An 18994-nucleotide genomic window follows, 5' to 3' on the forward strand; every position below is an offset into this window, starting at 1 on the left:
AATGGGGCTCAGCGGTGCCCCCCGGCCCCGTTATCCCTCATTATCAATGGGAGCCGGGGCCGCCCCCCCCCCATCCCCGCCCCGCCGCGCCCCGCGCGCGCCTCATGGCGGCCGAGCCCCCTCCGCGGGGCGGGAGGGGGGGAAGCGCTCACCCGCCGCACCGGCCACCGGGTCCTGGAAGGTGCATAGCAGCGCAACCTCACACCGGGAGACGGCCCGGTGCTTCTCGCGGGACGAGGGCTGTCTCAGTGACGCTGCCTATCGGCACAGCGGGAGGAAGATGTGATCTCCCTCGACTGAGCGGAACCCCCGGCCCGCGGCGGCGCCGCTTGTTGTGCACCTGCCAGGACCCAGCGGGAGGGGGCGGGGCGCGCCGAGCAGGGGGAGGGGAGGCAAAGATGGCGGCGGCGGCGGCGCTGAGGTTGAGGTGAGACGCGGCGACCGCCCAACCCCGCCAGAGCCTGCCGCCCGGGTCGCCTCAGCGCCGTCGGTAAGGGCAGGGGGCCTGGCGGGGGTCGGGGAGGGGGCGGCGGGGCCGGGCGCCTCCGTTGGGAGGAGGAGGAAGGAGAGGAGGAGGGGGGAAGAGGCGGAGGAGGAGGGGGAAGAGGCGGGGGCCACGGCCATCCCTTCCTCCTCCCCCCTCAGCCGGGAGGGGGACGCTCCGGTCCCCGGGGGGAGGGCGGAGGAGGCGGGGGGGTCTCTGGGAGAACGTGGGGCGACCGGTGTCCCCGGGGATTTTGTCCTTTCCCGCTGGGGCCAGGGGAGAATGGTGCCCCCGGGGGTTTCGTCCCTTCCCGCCGGGGTGAGAGGACGCTTGTGGGAACTTGTGGGGACACCCCGAGCATCGGGGTGTTGGGTGTCATCCCGGCCCCGTAGGCAGGATAAGCCCAAGCTGAAATAATAATAGCAAGAATAAATTCACCAGAAAAGGGCCAGTTCTTCAAAATGGGCCAGTGGGACGCGGGGCCGGGAGCTCGCTCGCTCCAGAGGTTGTTCTGCTGTCAGAGTGGGTGGTCGGAGGCAGCCCCTGCTCCTTCTCCACGCTGAGGCTGCCGGCGGTGCGGAGCTGCTGCTGAGTTATTCATTTAGGAGCTATAAACATCCCCAGCTTCTGTCATCCCCAGGCTGTTGGAGGGCACAATGGAAGTGGCTTTTTTCCTAGAAATATTCTGGCTTGATGGTAAAGAACTTTCTACTTACTGATCTTTCTGTACTTAAAAAATCTGTGGGTATCGAGTCGGTTGCAGTTGGACAAGATTCTAGATGGATGCGGGTACTGTTAGCGTTCGACAGGCTCCAGTAAGTCGGTAGGTAGTCTGAACAATCTATTGTTGCCCAAACCCACACTTGTTTCACAGTTATGGTCTAAACAAGTGGTTTACCTTTTCATGACTGTAAATATTGGTGTAACCTAGGAATAATATGAAAAGAAAGGACAACTTGTTACAATGAGAAAGGGATGTCTGGTTCTGAAGACTTGATTTTGTGGCAGCATTCTTCTACTATGCAGTATTTTTAGGCATAGCACTGTAGTTATGAACTGCTAGAGCTCAGGTAGGGATTTTTATCCTAGGCAGTATGATTGCAGAGGAAAAAGCATTGGTATTATAAAAAACACTATTATTGTGGTAAGTAGGACGGCCATAGAAATTACTTAAGTGCCTGAATAAGTGGACAGATAGCATTATGTCACTGCACATAAGGACTGTCCAGATCTGTTGCAGTTTTGCACTGGAATTTTATTCTACAGAATGTTGTTATTCCTGATTAACTAAACAACCTTGACATTTGGAAAGGAAGTGTGTAGTATTTGAAGTGGAGTTCTAGTAAGCTGAAATTTTGTGTCTTGTGTTGGGGGATGAAGGACCTTCGTGCTTATCCCAAGGATTCAAAAGTTCAGAGGAAGCAAGCCAACTACAGTGACCCTGTTTGCAAAGGCATGGTTATTTTTTTCTTGACATTGCTTTTCTATGCAATACAGTATAGGCTGCTAATGAAAAAAAAGTTCTGTTATGCTTTATGTGCAGTATAATTTTCCTATTTAAATACTGTCTGATACTGGTCACTAAGATGTGTAATCTTTGCAGATTGCTTTGCAGCAGTGTTTTGGATTATTCTTTCCACGAGCTATAAGTATTTTTTAATGTATGGAGAGGACATGGCAAGCGTTTGCTTCCACAAACGTTCCTTCTCTCTAGCTTGTTATTGTACAGATCAATTAAAAATAACTCTCCAGATTGCAGTTACATGCACAAGATCAGATTATTTCTACTTTTCTACATTGTGCTGCTGCTGACTTATTTTAAATACTTTATCTCCTACAACTGCCGAATTTAGTTGCTTTTCCTGGGCATGAACTTTTTTCCATTGTGATTTAAAGGGAGTCTAGAAAGCTCTCCAAACCAATGGTAAAAGTAGGGACAGACTCTAAAGCTTCAATTTCCTCCCTCTAGTCCCCTTTCCCAGCTCTTGTGGTTCTCTGACGGCATCTTCTAAGTTATTTCATTTTTCAGTTACAGCATGAGTGAGAGATGCTCACAGGGAAGTGAAGCTGACTGTGCGTTGGCTACTGTTAGATGTGTAAAAATAACTGAATGTGTCTTCTGTATTGGAGAAAATATTTTCTTTTTCCCTGTATTATGTCCTTTATATCAGCACTTGACGTGGTCTTCCAAAGCTCTCGGCCAAAGTTTTGGTGAAATGTTTTTTTCATCTTCTTTTGTGCTTGCCTAGGGAAATGATTTTGCTGAAGATTTTCTTGCATGATCAAAAACACTGTTTAGAGTTCTAGTGTTACGTAGCTACTTAAATTTAAGAGTTTAACAGTTGTTTAAGCTGGAAGAGACCAATGCCTCATGCAGGTGTGCTGCCACACTGTACAATCTCAAGAACAGACTAGTAACCAGACGGTGGTTTCATAATGCAAACAAACATTTCCTGGATGCCGCTCTTGAACTCTTCAAATCATTAATGTTCTTTTAGTCAAATCTGAAACTGTGTTACAGATGACAAGCTATTAACTGAAAGAGTTGTCTCTCTACTGTAAGTGTTCCAGGTAGATTCTGACCCATGCTGGTCTGCTGTCTGTAAATATTTAATTTGTGCTATTTCTAAATTATGCAAATAGCCAGGAACATGCTGAATATAACTTCCATTGTAGTTTCTCCTTCAGTGATTCTCTGTCTAGTAAAGATGTTTTGTGATGTTCCCTTCCTCTTCTGTGCTAGGTCAGTGTTTATCCACCATCTGCTAAATGACTGGCACGGCCTGGGCCTGCTGGGGCTTCAGTTGAGCGAGTTGTCGTGCATGCAGAAAGCTCAGTCTTACCTTGGAGCTATGTTTTCTCCTAGTATCCTAAGAGAGATTCCTTTGGCCTTGAATAGCTTCACATCTGAACCACTCGTGTAACGTTGCCACTCCCAGACTCATTTGATATGCAGCTTTTTTCTTCAGGCTTAGGGAGGATGTTGGTCTATGTGGTTTTGAATTCAGTGACTTCACCTGCTTGTGATTACAAAGGGTATTGCAAAATTAAGGTACAGGATTGGTACAAAGGTGCACCATCCATCTCTGAAAAATCCTGTTGTTCATAACTCTGGGCAGTAAAAAATGGAGAAATGAAATTTTTATGCAGACAGATTACGTGGACAAAGTGCTGACAAAATTCTGTGCAAGTTGAGTGACTAGTCTGGGGTAAAACTGAAAATGAAAATATATTCACAGTGATGGTGAACACCGATAAATGGAAAAGGATGAGGTGACATATAGAATATGCTTAAACTAATATGATGTTTCTTTTAATACCTCCTCTTGAGCTGTATATTCACTTGTGCCTTATGCCATGCTGCAGGGAAAGTGCATTGACTCTTTGTAGTCTTCATCGAGTCAGAGGCGTGCTTGTCCCATCGAGAGCCACGGTAGCATTCACCGGCTGCAGGGCACAGGCCACAGGCTCCATGTGAAACCTCTGCTGGGCCATTCCAGGTGGGGTTCCTGGGCAGAACCTGAGGCTACTTTGAAAGCAGATGCTCTCCTAAGTGGATTAAAATATGTTCACAGTTCAAGGAAGATGTCTAACAAACACAAATATAAATCAACTCGGAAACCTCCCGATTCCTGTCTCTTTTGTCAGTGTTAGAAAGTTAAGCCCGTGTAAAATTCATTACAGGTTCAAGTGCTAGGAATCTAGACAGGTGTATCGGCACAGTTCCTCTGTACTCCTCACCTCATTAGTAGTAGATGTGGGAAAAGGAAAAAAAAAAAGGGGAGGAATTAGTTTAAATCAAATAAAATTATGTATACTTGGTTATCCACTGCAGAGTTTTGTCTTGGGTTCATCAACTCTTGTTTCTGTTTGTGTGCTATCTGAAATGCTGTGTTGGTAGAGAAGGGGTGTCTGGAGGGTGGGAATTCTCCCATATAGTCATTGGTTTAGCTTTCGTGGAATGTTGTTGCCAAAACTTTTCTTAATAAATGGGATCATTTACCTGTTCTATTAGGGCCAATATTTGTGTAGGTGCTGATGTTTCACTGTGGTCTCAAAGATCAGACTTGCACGGCTCTAGAATCTTTAAGGTCTGATTTTCTCTCTCTCTATTTTTTTTTTTTTACAAATACTAAAGTTTTCTTATACCATTCGTAGTTCAAGATCTCTTCCACTCTTGGCCTTTTTCTGTGACCTAGAGTCTGTGCTTAGGAGTTAATTTTTTATATATTGTTGCGTTCCGTGTGAAGTAGAAGACCTCAAACTGAATCATCAATGTAGTAACAATAAACTTTGTTTCCGGAAGGCCCTTGTGCCTTTTGTGTGGAGTATCTGAATGGACCCAGTCATTCCTCTTGCATACTGTGTAAAAAAAGTCTTAATCTTATTGTGTTTTAAGCTAAAATCTAGACTTGATTTTATCTGAACCAGATCAACTGAGGAGAGTGATGGGGCGGAAACTTAGTGTGTCCTGAACCCCTCTATATAGTATGTGGCTTCTCTTATGATACGTCATAGTTTCTGGAGCTATGGGTTTAGTCGGCATGGATTACTCAAGTTATATTTCCTTTTCCTAAGCAAAGCTGCTTTAAGAAGCTACCACCACAGATCTGCTTTTGATAATGAATGAACTGTAAGAAGAAGCTAGAAACTTAAAACTGTGACCACATTATTTCTTGCATGTTAGATGATGTCAAAAGCAGTTTCACCTACAGAGAAACTAACAGTGGAGGAATAAAATATAAATAATTCAGTAGCTGGTTTTAAAGCACCTATGTTTTCAGTCCAAGATGGAGAAGCACGAATTGTTGCTTTGAAAGAGTATTTTAAGCAAAGTGTATGATACATATGAAGTTTGAGATCATGTGGCTGTTTTTAAATTATAGGTGAATGTAAGGAATAGATGAACCTCAGTGAGTTCTTGGGCACATCTAACGAGTGAGGATCACTTACTGAGAAAGGTTATTACAGTTTTCACTGCTGCTGTTTGCATAGCATCTGTTGAACATCTTGCATGCTACAGACTGGTACCTTGGAGGATGCTTGGGTTGATTTCTGTCTCACCTTACAAGTCTGAATGCTTCAGCTGATGTTTCATAACCAGTTGAATTGCTGCTGTGGCAGGGATAAGGCCCTTCAAAAGGGCAAGGTAGATGCCTGAGAACTACTGCAGTTATCAGGAAAAAAAAGCTGTCTCCTCTTGTGACCAAGAGACCTTATCTGTGCAGTAGGGTTTGCTTTTGACATTCAATTCTCTGGATTTGGTTTCTTGTCTTTGGCTCATGAACATTTTCTCTGTGGTGTGTTAACTGCATGCTATTTGCTATCTTGAGACAACCAGGAATGAGAATCTGGTGTTGCTAGGAAAGCCAAAACATGTTTTAAATGCCTTTAGAACACAAACTGCCTACTTTTCTCTGATATACTTACAAACACAAAAAACCTTGCACAGTTTGTACCCTTCTTTGGTTTAAGTAATTGCTCAGTGGTACTTTTAGTTAAGGAAATGTCTATATCCTTCATTTCCGTTTTGAAATGGAGTGCTTCTACCCTTTCTGGATGGTTTTGGTGTTACTGTGACCCTGTGACCCTCTGTGGCAGAAGAGAGCAGAATAGACTCCTTCACAATCAGCAAGTACCATTCCTTCATAAATCTCATTCATTTTAAATGGTTGCACTCGGCATCCCCCTCTTTTTTTTTGTGAGGCAAGTGGATGGCTGATGAGAGACTTCCTAAGACCTCAACACAGTCTTAGGTTTTGCTGTTAGGATCCCCCATATAATATGTCAGAATTGTGCGTAGCCTGGGTCTTGATACCATGTATTAGCAATTTTTCATTAAGCTGATAAATTACAGAAGAGATTAAAATAGAATTTCCTGGAGAAGAGTATCTTGTCAGCTGAATTTGATCGACCCCATTTTGGTAGAGCACAAATTCTATTTGTATTTGTAGTTACCCAGCAGAAGAGAAACTGTTATTTAAAGATGAAGTGTAATGGTGTGATCCTGAGATTTGGCAACAGTTTGGTTGTAAATTGCATATGCAAGAATGTAACCGATATTAACCTTTCGGAATGGCACCAAAAATCACTTTTAAGTGCTCTTTTAATACTTATTTAATATTTAATGTTCCAACGCTATTGCTTAAGTACTTTAAGGAGTTGGTAGTCTCTTAATGGAAAATTTTTTTCTATTAAAATTTGAAGTATAAAATCCTAGTTTAATTTTTCAGCTCTCTTGATGCAGATGGAAAAGTCATGCTAGTGTAGAGTAAATGTGACATCTTGAATTGACTGCTGTAATGCTCCTTGACTTGTGTCACTTCTGTAATTGGCTAAATTAAAGTATATCATGCTTCTATGTCATGTAGAATATGAGACAGACACTGTGTAGCATAATTGTAAGTTAATGCTTTGGATGTTCAGAAATAATATAATACTGTATGGTAGTGGAGATTTCATGATGTGATAAAGGGTCAAATTTAAACGTTTAGGCTTTTCTTAGCATCTTTTTTTCGAATACCCCCATCACTGTGTTTCTGGCTTGATTCATAGGACATTAATAACTAATAGAGAGAATGTTATTTAGTGTTGTTAGTAAAACACAGCCTTGTAGATGTTATTTTTTTTACTGTATTTCTAGCAGGAATAGAAATAGCAATGTCTGTCAATAACCTCACGAGCAGAGGGAGTGCAACTACATGAGGTTAAAGTCTCAGGAATTTATGGTATATTTTAAATGTCTGTCGCAGAAGAAGCATTTGTACATGCAGAATTGTCACGGAAAATTCAACGGTTGTTCTCAACTTGGAGAAAACACGTTCATTGTTTCTGTTCATTCTAATAGTGTATGCCCATATGCTTTTGCTACAAACTTCTCTACAGGAGTGTTCTGCAACAGCAAACTGAGTGGAAAAAGATTAAAGAAACTGTGGAAGCTGTCCAGAGCTTTGAGGATGTGTCCTCAAAAATAGGAAGCACAGGATTCTGGAATGTGTTTAAATAGCCGTTACTTAAATTGTCTTTAATTTCAGTGTTGACATATTAACATTTTTTTCTTGTAGCATGTAAAGAATCTTTCATCTTCTGGGGGTTATGCCCAGCAGATTTGCATACTTACAAGCGCATCTGTAAGTTTGGGTATTGTAGCTGCATTACGCTTCCTTCAATTCTTATTTTAAAGCACAAAATGATCTTAAAGCTGCTCAGGCATCAACTTTCTAGTAGACTCTTGACTGAAAACCCTGCGTCTTTCCACATTGCCTTGTCTAGTGATCCTGTAGCTCATTTTCTCACTTACTATCCCCTCCCATTCCATAATGCTTTGCAGAACTTTGTGTCATCAGACTGTAAGGGCTAACAGAGGTCAGTTTGAACCCAAACTTTTTTCCTTTGTCTCTAAACTTGTTCATTGTTGTTTTTTCTGAGTGATTGTCTCAAGGCTGTGCGGAGAATGGGGCATTGAGACAGTGACTGAAGGTCTGATAGCTGCTTCTGAAGTGTCTAGAGCTTTTTCACTTCAGACTTTTAGACTGCTAAGTCAATTGTACTACTAATGTTCTGAGCCTGGAGTTTCAGAGGTAGTGCTTAGCCTTTTACTGTTTGTTAGTTTGAATAAATAACTTTTTAAATGGAGGTTGGACCCATTAAACTATTTTTTAGAAATATATGTGTTTGTATTCTCCTGTGTGGCATATCCCCAAGATGCAAATTTAATGTCTTTGCTCTAGCATTTAAACAGATCTGGGATTATCTGACAAAACAACAATACTACTAGGAAGATACGCATTGCAAATCTAGCAACACACTTGAAGGGTTTGACTGATTTGAATCTCAACTGGTAACTTGTGTTATTGTGTGGGTAGTGGAGCATTGTGCCCTGAAGGTGCAGACCCAGATCTGTAATTCATGAAATCTGGCTATTGTGATTTAATATGCTGGCCCTTAAATATGGCCTGGTTTTTTTGGGTTTTTTTTCCCATGCAATTGTTTCATTACCTCTTTATGAAGTGAAATCACTGAAGGAATTATTCACAAGTATTGTTACCACAGTTTGGATAAAGCCTTTCTAACCACTGCTGAGGCAGTCCCTTCACTCTTCATTTTCTCACCAGAGTAAACTTTGAATAAATATCTCTGAATTAATTTTGTGATTCACTGTGGATCCCCCGCATAAGGCAGAGCCTCCCTTGTTCTGCCATGAGTTGGTTACATCAGAGCTCAGCTTACTAAGGCTGCTGATTTAAAAACAAAATCCCCCAACTCAGTTTAAGCCTTATATGACTGTAATCTAATTCTTTGCACTCTTTATATCGCACTCAGTTTGCTCAGATGAGGAAAATTCCCAAAAGGATGTGAAATTTAATGAGCGAATATTGGTTAAGTACTTCAAGATGGCATGAAAATGGCTCTGAATGCAAAAGTGTTGGCTTGTTTCAAAGAGGTGAGGAAGAGCTGAGGAAGAGCTGAGCTTACCCATGAGATGGATCTTCGATCCGTGAAGGTGAATGTGGGAGTAAGGGCCAGGCTATTCCAGCAAGTGGGACTGTGGTTCCATGGACAGCGAGGAGGAGACTCCTCTGTCCTTCTGGCCTCCTGACCCCTTCCCTTCTGCTGCTATAAACACGTGTGGCCACTCTTGAGCAGTTTTGGGGAACTGGCCTGCTATAAATAGACACAGTTTATAACCTTCTGTGTTTTCCAAAGTGGAGAGCTGCTTTTCTCAGGCAATGCTGGCTTTTGCCTGCTTGAAGTACTGCAAGATGCGAGTCTCATTTCCGATTCAGTCACTGACTGTTTCCTGGGCAGGCTTTGATAGATTTCTTAACCTTTCTGTGACTCATTTTCCCATGTGTCTAGTGGAGACAATATGTGTTTCTGCTCCTGTCTGAAGCATTTTGAGATCTGGAGATCAAGAGAGATTGTTCAGATTAGAACTACCTCCTAGAACCGAATCTGAAATCATGCTATGACTGTTGCTGTTACAATACCTGGTTCTAAATTAATTGTAACTTACCTAAAATTCTCTGCATATGACAAATGTAAGGGCAAACAGTGGTCTTTAAGGGGAAGTCTGTGTCAGATCTGCTCTGTAGTTTGAGCAGGCCAAGGAGAAAAATATTATTGCTTCTTTAGAAATAAACATTGTTAATAATTTCCTTGCCTGAGAAGCTTGGATTAACACAAACCCCAGTATGCTTCCCAGTTCCTGGAACTGTTACTCTTGTGGAAGCTTTTTCTCAGCTAGGTATTCTCAAATGTAACAGTTTCTTTTTTGACTTATGATTCTACTTTTCTTGTAACTTTTTAGTTTTAAATACTGCACATTTGACACTACTGCCTTTCCCCGCCCCGGATAAGTTTTACCACAGTGTGACAGTGTCGGTAAGGTGGGACGCTATAGCAAAATGGACAGGGTTCTGATCTACAAAACTAGAAATACTTCATTCAGCTCCTTCTAATTGTCAGCATTCATCGAGATAGACAATTGAAAGCATTCGCAAAGTAACTTTATCTTTGTGAGGCATTTAAAACAGAGTTCCAAAGTCTGTAACAGTTCTTGTAAATGTGTATATGAGAAACATCTGGAATTTGCAGAATAACATGATAAGGTATGAAAATATTTGTCTGGAAAACAACTTCTTGCTGTCATTCAGCAGAAGGAAGTCGATTTCTTACATTGTAAAGTGCCAAGGGTGCTGAAAATGAAGATGAGCAGCCTCTGTTCTGGCAGAGAAGAGGAAAACAGTGGAGGGACTGGAGAGGCAGAGAGAGTTAATAGTGAGCTGCTTTCAAAAGAGGATTCTGATTGGATTGTGGTGGAACAAGATGAAGTTTGTCATGACTAAGGGAAGGATGCAGCAGTGAGAAAAGCCTGGATAAGATTGTTTACAGTCTGCATACACAGTTACAATTTTATGCAAAAAGGCTGTTGTATTTAAACATGATCTGGAGGTATGGAACTTGGAGAGGTTATAGCAGGAAGCTGGCAGTGCTCTCGTAGACCAAGAAATAGATTGAGGAGGAATAATCTATATTCACTGGATATGTGCGAGCAGATGCTGGAGAAGCAAATGCTTTTAAATGAAAGGTCATAAGGTTGCCTGCAGAGAAATAGGAGTTGAAGTCAAGTACTTACATCCACAATTGCAGAATTAAGGTAGTAAGATGGGGAGAGATGGACAGAATATCAGTAGTAATTCTACTGGCAAAAACTGCCCCCCCCCCCCCCCCCCGCCTCGTGGCAGAGTGTAAACAAGCTCATGGGAGGCTGCAAGATAAGATGGGATCTGCAGGGCATATAGAGAGGTCAAATTAGGAGAGCGTGCAGGCGTGTATAAATGTCTGTCACAAGAAAAGGAGGCTTAGAGGGAGGAAATATTGCACTTCAATGTCATTTTGTATGTTGTACTACATTGTTGATTTTGTCTTGGAAGAAGTGAGATCCTCTGCAGAATCCCCATCCTTTAGATGTGCAGTGGGGGGAAAAGAAGATGAAGTAGTTGTTTGATCTGTTCCTATGGGAAAACTAGAGATCTCAAAGAAAGGTAGCAGGGCCAGAGCGAAGTTCTCGCAACAAGCAGTTGTGAATGCTGAGAGTTTATACGGGTTTGGAAAAGAACTGGCCAAACCAACAGAAGAGAAAGCCATTAAGAAATCTTAAATAGAAAGGCTCTGATCCAGGGAATCTCTGAGCCACAAGGAGTGTCTTGGGGAGCCACTGGAAGGCTGGAGAGTTTGTTGGGAGAGTACTGATATGTTCTCCCTAAATGCCTGCTGCTGGCCTTCACAGCATGTTGGGCTGAAGGAACGTTTTTTATCAGATCCAGTCTTGCCATCTTTACTCCTCATTGAGGTTTTCAAGGTGTAGCAGACATCCATGTGTATAAAAATCCAGTTAGTCATCTTCCGCATATTTATGAAGGTTGTCTGAAGGTACAAAGCTGGCGAAGCTGCACAAGTTAGGGCATCAGCATTTCAGCAAATTAAGGTGTTTTTTTTGCTGTAGCTTGTTCTTGGGAATACATTTGAATGTTCAGATACTATAGCTTGCAACTACTGTAACAACATATATTAGCTAAAACTGCTTGCTTTCTGACACAGTTTTTTGATCAAATAGTGTATATGACTCAGACCTATTAGGCTATCACATAGTTGGTAAAAATGTACTCCAAGGAATGCTGTATGAATGATTAAGTATAATAACTGTTAGTGGTGAAAAATTCTTTGTTAGGGCTTGTCATTTGGATATGAATTAAAGGTGCTGTAATAGATACACAGACACTCTAAAGCACACAACTAGTGACCTGTAGTATTGCTTTGAAAGAAACTAGTGTTTTTTCTAAGTTTTCATATCTGGAAGTCAGGTCTAAGAAGTAAATCTAAATTTATGTGATTATTCTTATACTCCAATGTGTAAAGCTCTCTTTGAGGGAAAGGCGATGAAAAAAATCACAGAGAGAATGGGAATGATAAATACCAACTTTAAGTTCTGTTTGTATAGCTTGCTGTGTCTGATCCTTTCCTGAGCTGAAAAATTTTGTTTATTGACAATGGAAAATGCAGTTCGAAGTGTAACTTTACATATGATGTTTGTGAAAAGCTGCAGATAAATGCACTTTGAAATGAAGTCATCTAGGCAGGGATCAACAGTTACTTTGTGATGGTCTGATATGTTTGCTAGGCTCTGGATCAGAGCTGAGTATTTGCTCTGGGTCTGATAGAATCCTGTATTTAATACATAGGCTCCAAGGATTAATTCTTTTGAGCTATCAGAGAGAAATAGCGCATGTTTAAACAATATATATGTCCAGCTCTTTTGGTTAGAGCCAGGATTTACCTGCTCAAAGCACTGATGGATGCAGCGCTCAGTGACTTCTGATCATCAGAATGATCGCTGGAATGAGACGCAGCGTCATAGATGCTCAGACTTCGTTAGTGAACCTGACTGGATTTTTTCCAGTATTTACAATCCTCCCCAGATCTGTATGCGTAAAGCTGTAGCCAGAGAGCACAATAGAGGCAGAGTAGTTGTTGAATGTCAACTAAGCAGAATTGTTTGAAGGCTTCATAGTGTATTGTAGTACGTTCCGTTTCTGGCATCCCATATGAGACAAACTATGCTGTCAATTGAAGTTGTGTTTTTGTTCTTCGTGACAACCTTTTTTACTAACTACTTTTGTCAGGCTGCTGTTAGCTGGTAATGGTGTTTTAGAGCCTGACCAATACCTGGCAGTTTAATGAACTGTGGGTGGCATCGAGTAAAGCAGCCCTAAAAGTACCTGAATCTGAAAGCAAGAAACAGTTCATACAATCAAAAAACTCTGTAGGAGAAATGAAAGTGAACTTCGTGTTGTGCTAAAGAAATTGATTGTAAATAAATAGTCAATTTATAGACTGTTATAATCTCTTTAACGTCTATTTAAAGTGACCTGCTTTTCTTTTAAAATCCTCCTAATTCAACTGGTAACTGGTAAAATGGTGTATTCCAACAATATGATCCTCAAATCTTTGTGTAGACGATGCTGACATGTCTCATTTTGAGCCCATTTAAGACCCGTTAACATGTTTCAGACTAGCGTAACCTATTAAATAAATACATCAGGAAAAAGCTTTTACTGGTAATGGTTGTTTTGCTTAGGTGACTATGGCTGTAATGTATTGTGAGTACATCTGGTACTTCAGTGCTTATCAGTGATCTTTTTTCCTTTAGGCGGTTTCCTAGAAACATGATTGCTTGCTGGTCTTGATCTCACGGCTTTGTGAAGACTTCTTCTCTGATAATGTCAAGTTCCGGCTACCCTCCTAACCAAGGAGCATTCAGCACAGAACAGAGCCGTTACCCCACTCACTCTGTCCAGTACACCTTCCCTAGCACCCGGCACCAGCAGGTAAGGAGACAGAGATACAAATTTAGTGAGAGTGTAATTCCTGTGTTTGCTTTGCCAAATGGGAATTTTTTAATTCCCACAATGCAATAAAGTCATACACTTGAAAACAGTGGAGTTGCAGACCAGTGTACACAGTTAAAACTGACCGGGGAGACCTGTATAAAAACATTGCTTGTGCCTCTGGAGGTTGGCTCTTGAATTAAGGCTGATGGGTTTCACTTATCCAAGTACTTGTGTTTGGGGCTGAGGGTCTGGCTGTGGTGTAACCTCTGCAAAGTGTACTCTGTAGCCGTGTGCTGCTCCTTGCTTCGTTCTGAAGTATCACCTTGAAAGGATATAATTACCTGTTGAATTATGCCTTCCTGCAATGCTCTAGCTGAAATTATTCAAATCCCTGACTGCCTTTAACTACAAGCTTGGCTTTTAAAGATTTAGCATGATTTTTTTTTTAAATTTTATTTTTACCCTTTCTTCTTATATAGACTAGTAGTAAGAAAAGATAAATCTATAAAATTATGAGAGTATTCTAAGTAAAACCCTACAGCTTGTCAATATTTCCTGTTATTTCACATTTGTAATTCTACTCAAAGTGGCAAAACATTTAGAGATTGGCCTGTCTGAACACTGAGAATCTTGTCTTCACAGAAGGCTGAATCTTTTTGATCCTTTCTTCCTCTGCTTTTCTTAATGCTGAAAAATCAAATATGTAGAAATACTCAAAGTAGCAAAGAAAGTGTTTTGCATGCTGAGGAGAACTGCTGCCAGTGTTGCTTCGGTAAATACAACAGTTGTGGAGTAGTTTATTTTCCTTTGGTTTCCCCTCCTTTTTTTTTTTCTTTTTTTTTTTTTTTTTAATAAAAACACTGCATTTTGCTGCTTCCAGGTGATGTATGTGTTTACTTTTTTACTTGTGTTTTGTCAGAAAGCTGAGTTTATAATTCTATACCTTTATTGTGGTGAAGTAATGTAAACTTGCTGGTTTTATCATTGGTTTCTCATAGTTTGAATGAATTCACTAGGGACTGTGTTCATAAACTTTTGTTGCAGTTTTGCTTTAATTTATTAATGTTTGGGCATACTAAATTTGGCCGGCTAAGCGTGTCTGAGTCTGTATGCATTGATAGCAGTAATTTTCCAAGAATATGCAAATGCCTGTCTACAGTCAGCGTACATTTAATATGGATGCAGTGTTCTAGGCGTAACAAACCCTTTGAGAGACTGAACTGTGAGGGCGTTTGTGAGTGCTAAGTTTTTATGGGGAATTAACCTCCTATTAGGCCCAGGAAAGCAAGAAGTGAACCCCTTAGTCAACTTTCCTCATTCTGTGTGAGGAATATTGGACTGAATTATCTGTGAGCCAAATGTAGTTCTTCACAAAAGCTGTTTGCGAGGTGGAAAATGTGAATCTGAAATGTAAAAATTTGTGTTACCTTCTAAATTTTTTCTGAAGCAGCTGTACTGGTGCTTCCAGGTACTGTGTTCTCCAGCAAGATTGGGGGACTGGATTTTGATGAATCTTCTGCTTGGTCATAACTGCCTAGCAATTATTCTGCCAGCCGGTGCTCTGCTTGGTGTGGTGGGCTTTAAGGGACTGGCTCTTGGCTTTACAGCAGTTCAGGTTTCCCTTCTTCTAATGAAATTCTTCTCCTGCTACGGATACTTCAGGTGTTTTGTTCTGCTTATGTGTTTGCAAAAGGAAATTCAATATTGGAGCTTTTTGGCTTGCTCTGTATTTATTTTTAGATAATATGTAAAAACTAAATCTTATGCATGATGACTTATTGTGGATCGTGTAGAATTTCTCCTCAATTAATGCCAGCTGCATTTAATTTGTAAAAGTAAGAGGTTGAAGACCCATATAGACAAAAAAATTGTCTTGTACTTCACTTTGATTATAAATTGTATCTGTCAGAAGATACATCTTGTCTGACTGTTAGTCCTAATTAATAGTGTCTGATATAAGAATGTCTTGAGCTGATCGCAGAAGGAATTGCCTAGGGTGGCTGGAATATATTCTCAGTTTACTGCTTTGTAGTTGGATATGCAAGACTGATTTGAAAGAAATTTTTTTTGAGGATATTCTGCTGCTGCTGACTCATTTGCATTTTTTTAGAAGTTCTTAATAGGCTAGGTGGAATTTGTAGAATTGTTTTTTCTGTTTAAAGATCATTTAAAGCATAGAACTGCCGTTCACAAACTTCATTTTTTTGAGCTTGAATAAGACTTTGGTGACCTGGTCTTGGCTTGTGTTTAGTATCTTTGGAAATGTTCATTCTGTGACACCAAATGCTTTTGATCCTGTCTTCTATTCCTTTGTTAACGTCAGAAGTATGTTTCATTTAGGAATTTGCGGTTCCCGATTATCGTTCGTCTCACCTGGAAGTCAGTCAGGCAACCCAGCTCTTGCAGCAGCAGCAGCAACAGCAGCAGCAACTTCGGCGCAGGCCTTCCTTGCTTTCTGAATTCCACCCAGGCTCTGACAGGTGAGGATGCTGGCTTTGAAGTATGGGAACATGAATCTTCTATGAGTTTGTGCTTTCTGTGAAGTTACAACTTACTTTTAAATAGAAAGGTTTCTGAGTTTCACAAGTTTTTCCCAAGTACTTCACTTTATTAATTGGTTCTCCTTTGTTGTAACGGTGTTGGTCTTCTGCATTTGAGTGTTGTAGCTGTTGTGTAATTCCTCAGTCCCTCTGGCTTAACCAATATATTTGTTTCGCAGACGGGAAGTGACAGTAAGCTTCGCTTTTCCCACACCTCTCCTAACAACGCTGTCAGTGAGCTTCTGAGAAGCCAAGTGCATATTGCAAACTTTTTTATGCTGTTTAGGCTAAAAGTGTGTAAAGTTTGTACCTTTGGGATAATTCAATCTTGCCAAGCTAGAGCAACAAGTACAAGAGTTGCTACATTGCAAATATTACCTGTATTATTTCCTCCATGAGGCCTGCTCATTCAGCAGATGGTGTCTGTGTGACTGGGCAAGCGAAAACAACAGAGTTAATGGGGTATTTGAGTTGTAAGAATTGTAAAACACTGCAGTGTGTCACAAAATGGGCTTCTAGGCACAGAGGACTGAGTCGGAGTGCATGCTGCTTTTGGCAAGGCGTTTGACAGCTTTGTATCATTTGCTTTAAATATGCTCTGTATACCATTCCTGCCTCTGTGTAAGTCGATGCAACTGATCTGGATCCAGGAGGTTCACTGAGGACACAAGTATCGCGGACAGCTACAGTGAATCGTGCCTTGTAATTTAGTTTCAGATTGGTACTATCTTCCTTCTTGGTAAAACAGATTGCTTCACGGTGGGTATTGATGAATGTTCAAAGATGCATTAATATTACTGTAAGGGTGATAGGTTCAACGAAGTTTTCAGACTGTATTTAGTATTCGTGTGACTGTATTCCTTGAGAATATTGGATGTACTTTGGAAACCAAATTTAGTAATTAAAAACCCACTACAGATCAGAGTAAGATTAACTGGATTGTCGTAAATTAGTGAGCATATGCTTCTGTTTAGGGAAGAGGTCGCTATATGATTTATGCACCTCAGTTCTTCAGCGCATTAGTGTGCTGATGTACAGTTGTAAGCAAGTGTTATGGCTTGTAACAACCTGTTCTTCCGTGGACTCTTAGTAAGTATATCTGCTAGGAGCAACTTGATATGCTGGATTGCTGCAAGCAGTTTATTTTGGTTTTAACTGAGGTATCTAGTTCTGAACAAATACCAGTGATGAATGTTATGTAAGTACTGCTCTAGCTTAAAATCTCATTAGAATATTCCCTGAAATAACTTAGTGATAGAGAAATCTGGGGCTTGCATATTGCCTTTATCTTGTCTCACTGGAATGTCACTAAGGCTCTGATTTAGTGCTGAGAATCACAGTAGCTTTTAGAGTTCTTAGAACTTCAGTTTATAGCAGAAATGCTGCCCCCCCTGTAAATTGGTAAAAGCTTATTCAGTAAGTCTGGCAGAATACAGGAATGGACTGTCCTCTCTTCAGTGGTGCTTCCCAGGGAGATGTTGAAGTGTATGAGGTTCTTCTGTGGACATCTCTGGTGCATTGCACTGCAGAGAAGCTGGTGACACTGTTCTGTAGCCTTTTTCTGAGAAGGAGGAGTTTTTGAATGACTCATGGGCCGAATCAATGACTGTTTCTGTCATGTAGTAGCATTTTAGTAGAGATCACGTTCTAAAGAGCCTTGTGGCCCATTTCAGGCATTCTGTGTGTATTTCAAAATTCTTTGACTGTGAAAATGAAATAGTGGAGCTGTTGTGGCCATCTGTGCTCAGTGGAATATAGAACTATATTTATCTCATGCATTTTTTTTGTTTATAATTTGATTCAGAGCTTTGATTTGAACAATATCATTGTAGCAGTGGTAAGTTTCTTTAAGGATTTGTATTGATAGGCATGCATTTAAAGTGTCTCTTAAGATTCAAATGAACTTTATCTTTTACAATACATGTTAACCTAAGTTTTTGAAGGTCATAGCTAAAAACATTTGTCCGCCTTCCTCTTTAGAAGGAGCTTTGCTAAATTGCATTTCTGTGTATTTGAAAATTGTTGATGAACTCCATATTGCTTTTCTTGTATGGAAAGCAATATATTTTAATAGTTTCTCTCTTCTGTATGCTAGGCCTCAGGAAAGGAGAACTGGATATGAACAGCAATTTCACCCAGGTCCATCTCAGACAGATCATGATTCACTGGAATCTAAGCGACCACGTCTTGAACAAGTCTCCGATTCCCATTTTCAGCGTGTCAGTGCAGCTACTGTCTTGCCTTTAGTACATCCTGTGCAGGAAGGGTTGAGATCTGCGGATATTAAGAAGGTAAAGCCATTTTCTGCTATGATGCTGAAGGTGTAACTTCCTGTGTTGTGGTGAACTAATCAATTTTTTTCTGTCAAGTAGTTTTTTTTATTTGTTTAGGCTCATTCTTTAATCCCAGAAATTAAATTTTGCACATTATCAGAAACTGTGATCGCGAGTCAGTACCACAAGCACAGTAAAGAGGCTGGAGTTCTGAGTTGCTGCTACACTCTTAAGTCATTAAAATCTCAGATGCAAAATTATGATATTACAGTACATGAAATATTTCAGCTTTTCAATTGAAAGCTGCTGGCAAGCACATGCAAGTCCATTTTTTCTGTAATGAGTATTTGTACTCAATGGTCAAAGTACTCCACTCCCTCTCCCTTTTAAGCGTTTGAAATGAATTTGCATTTTTACATAACACTAATCATACTTGTCACTGTCACATTTTGAGTAAATCTAGGACAATCTAGTTTGGTGTGGATATTTTCTATTGTGGATACTGAGTATTGATTAGGGCAATTTGTCTAGAGCAGACAAATGTATCTCAAATGAGTATTGAATCTTTTCTCATGTGCGCACACAAACACAGCCCAGAAAGGTGGTGCATAGTGGGTGTGACTTCTGGAGATGAGCACTCAAGTTTCTCAACTTGGGTCATTTAAAAAAAAATTTCTCCATATGGAGTGAAAAGCTAACAGATACAAGATTTTTAGGAAGTCAATTACTTGCCTTGCCTTCTCTCCACCATTCCTTTTATCATGTGAATAAACTTTCTGTGGAGTAAAGTTATGATAGCATGTA

At 40.7% G+C, this 18994-nt stretch overlaps 1 protein-coding gene across 3 annotated transcripts in view; it reads left to right on the top strand.

The window, feature by feature from the left end:
- Positions 1-367: 367 nt before the first annotated feature.
- The window catches only part of NCOR1 (nuclear receptor corepressor 1), a 65017-nt gene continuing 46390 nt past the window's right edge, over positions 368-18994 (top strand). For 2 of the 3 annotated variants that reach the window (XM_069874105.1, XM_069874107.1), the window contains exons 1-4: positions 368-490; positions 13197-13374; positions 15718-15857; positions 18013-18208. In XM_069874105.1, the coding sequence (XP_069730206.1) occupies positions 13267-13374; positions 15718-15857; positions 18013-18208 (444 nt within the window). In that variant the 5' untranslated portion in view covers positions 368-490; positions 13197-13266. The remainder of the gene's footprint in view (positions 491-13196; positions 13375-15717; positions 15858-18012; positions 18209-18994) is intronic. The other variant, XM_069874106.1, reaches the window with a different exon arrangement.

Source organism: Phaenicophaeus curvirostris, chromosome 21 (genome assembly GCF_032191515.1).
Source record: "Phaenicophaeus curvirostris isolate KB17595 chromosome 21, BPBGC_Pcur_1.0, whole genome shotgun sequence".
Classification (NCBI taxonomy): domain Eukaryota; kingdom Metazoa; phylum Chordata; class Aves; order Cuculiformes; family Cuculidae; genus Phaenicophaeus; species Phaenicophaeus curvirostris.